The sequence below is a fragment of the Lycorma delicatula genome, chromosome 1 (assembly GCF_047948215.1).
Source record: "Lycorma delicatula isolate Av1 chromosome 1, ASM4794821v1, whole genome shotgun sequence".
Lineage (NCBI taxonomy): Eukaryota > Metazoa > Arthropoda > Insecta > Hemiptera > Fulgoridae > Lycorma > Lycorma delicatula.
This window is the reverse complement of record NC_134455.1, coordinates 93,188,554-93,190,332: the sequence shown is the minus strand read 5'-3', so window position 1 is coordinate 93,190,332 and position 1,779 is coordinate 93,188,554. Positions and strand designations below refer to the sequence as shown.

At 41.2% G+C, this 1,779-nt stretch overlaps 1 protein-coding gene across 1 annotated transcript; it reads left to right on the top strand.

The window, feature by feature from the left end:
- LOC142317569 (putative CENPB DNA-binding domain-containing protein 1) lies at window positions 1-357 on the top strand. Its single transcript, XM_075354126.1, has one exon. It carries the CDS (start codon window positions 1-3, stop codon window positions 355-357), a length of 357 nt encoding a protein of 118 aa, XP_075210241.1.
- The last annotated feature ends 1,422 nt before the right edge of the window (window positions 358-1,779 follow it).

The window sequence follows — 1,779 nt, the reverse complement described above, 5'->3', positions numbered from 1 at the left end:
ATGGATCCCAAAGTTAAAGACAAAACTGGTGAAAAGAAAAAGCCTAAGAAAATGATCTCAATGGAAGCGAAACACGAAATTATTGCAAAGCATGAGGGTGGCGTTCGTATCATCGACTTGGCAAATGAGTATGGCCGCAATCCTTCTACAATATCCACGATCATCAAGCAGAAGGAAGCGATAAAGAAGCTGCAACCTTCCAAAGGCGTCACCATTATTTCAAAGCTACGAACTAATATACATGATGAGATGGAACAGCTACTTTTATTATGGATTAAGGAGAAGCAATTGGCAGGTGACTCTGTTTCTGAAGCGATTATTTGTGAGAATCGCCATCTTCCAAGACCTAAAGCGTGATGTAACCGATATGGAGGGAGAATCATCGCAAGGCGGTGAGGGGTTCAAAGCTAGTCGTGGCTGGTTTGACAATTTTAAGAAACGAAGTGGCATTCATTCAGTTATTCGTCATGGAGAAGCATCTAGTGCAGATATTAAGGTGGCTGAAAATTTCATTAAGGTTTTTGAAAAACTCATTAGTGAAGAAGGATACCTACCGCAACAAGTGTTCAATTGTGACGAAACAGGGTTATTTTGGAAAAATACCTAGGCGCACGTTTATCACGGCTGAAGAAAAGAGTCTACCCGGCCACAAGGCTGAGAAAGATAGGCTAACGCTTGCCCTTTGCGCTAGCGCTATTGGGAACTTCAAAATAAAACCGTTGCTAGTCTACCACTCGGAAAACCCAAGGGCCTTCAAAGCTTATAAAGTTATGAAAGAAAAATTACAAGTTCTGTGGCGTGCAAACAGTAAAGCATGGGTGACCCGTCAGTTTTTTATTGAGTGGATGAACATAGTTTTTGGGCCTTCAGTGAAAAAATACTTAATCGATAATGGTCTACCGCTTAAGTGTGTCCTTCTGTTGGATAATGCTCCCGCTCACCCTCCTGGCCTTGAGGATGACCTTTTAGATGAATTTAAATTTATTAAAATTGTCTATCTGCCACCCAATACAACGTCTACCCTTCAGCCCATGGATCAACAAGTTATCTCCAATTTTAAGAAACTTTTCACGAAGCATCTTTTCAAGCGTTGCTTCGAAGTTACCGAAAATACGAACCTAACATTGAGGGAGTTTTGGAAGAATCATTACAACATTGTGATCTGTCTTAAGCTTATAGATATTGCCTGGCAAGGTGTTACCAAAAGAACATTGAACTCAGCTTGGAGAAAATTATGGCCAGATGTTGTTTTAAAAGAGAGGGATTTGAAGGATTCGAACCTATTGAGGAGGAGATCGTATCCATTGGTCGCTCCATGGGCCTAGAGGTATACGAGGCAGATGTTGCTGATCTCATTGAGGAGTATGCTGAAGAACTCACGACGGAGGAGCTGAAGGAGTTACAGAAGATTTCCCACTCGGGGGTAATGATGGAACTCAGCAGTGAGGAGGAGGTCGAGCCGGAGGAGAAACTTACTTCACGTGAAATTAGTGATATCCTTGGCAAGTGGCAGGAAGTGTCTGATTTTGTAGAAAAAAGACACCCAGAGAAATTGTCTACAGAGAGAGCGAGTGCCTTATTTGATGATAGGTGTCTCACATTCTTTTGTAACATTTTAAAAAGAAGGCAGAAACAGACCTCTCTTGATCGTTACCTTGTGAAGGTCTCACGCAGTGAAAGTCAGGAAAGTGAGGCCAAAAAGGCCCAACGTTAAAGTGATAGTTAATAAACATTGTGTGTTATTAATATATTAATAAACATTATGTGTGTTATTACTCG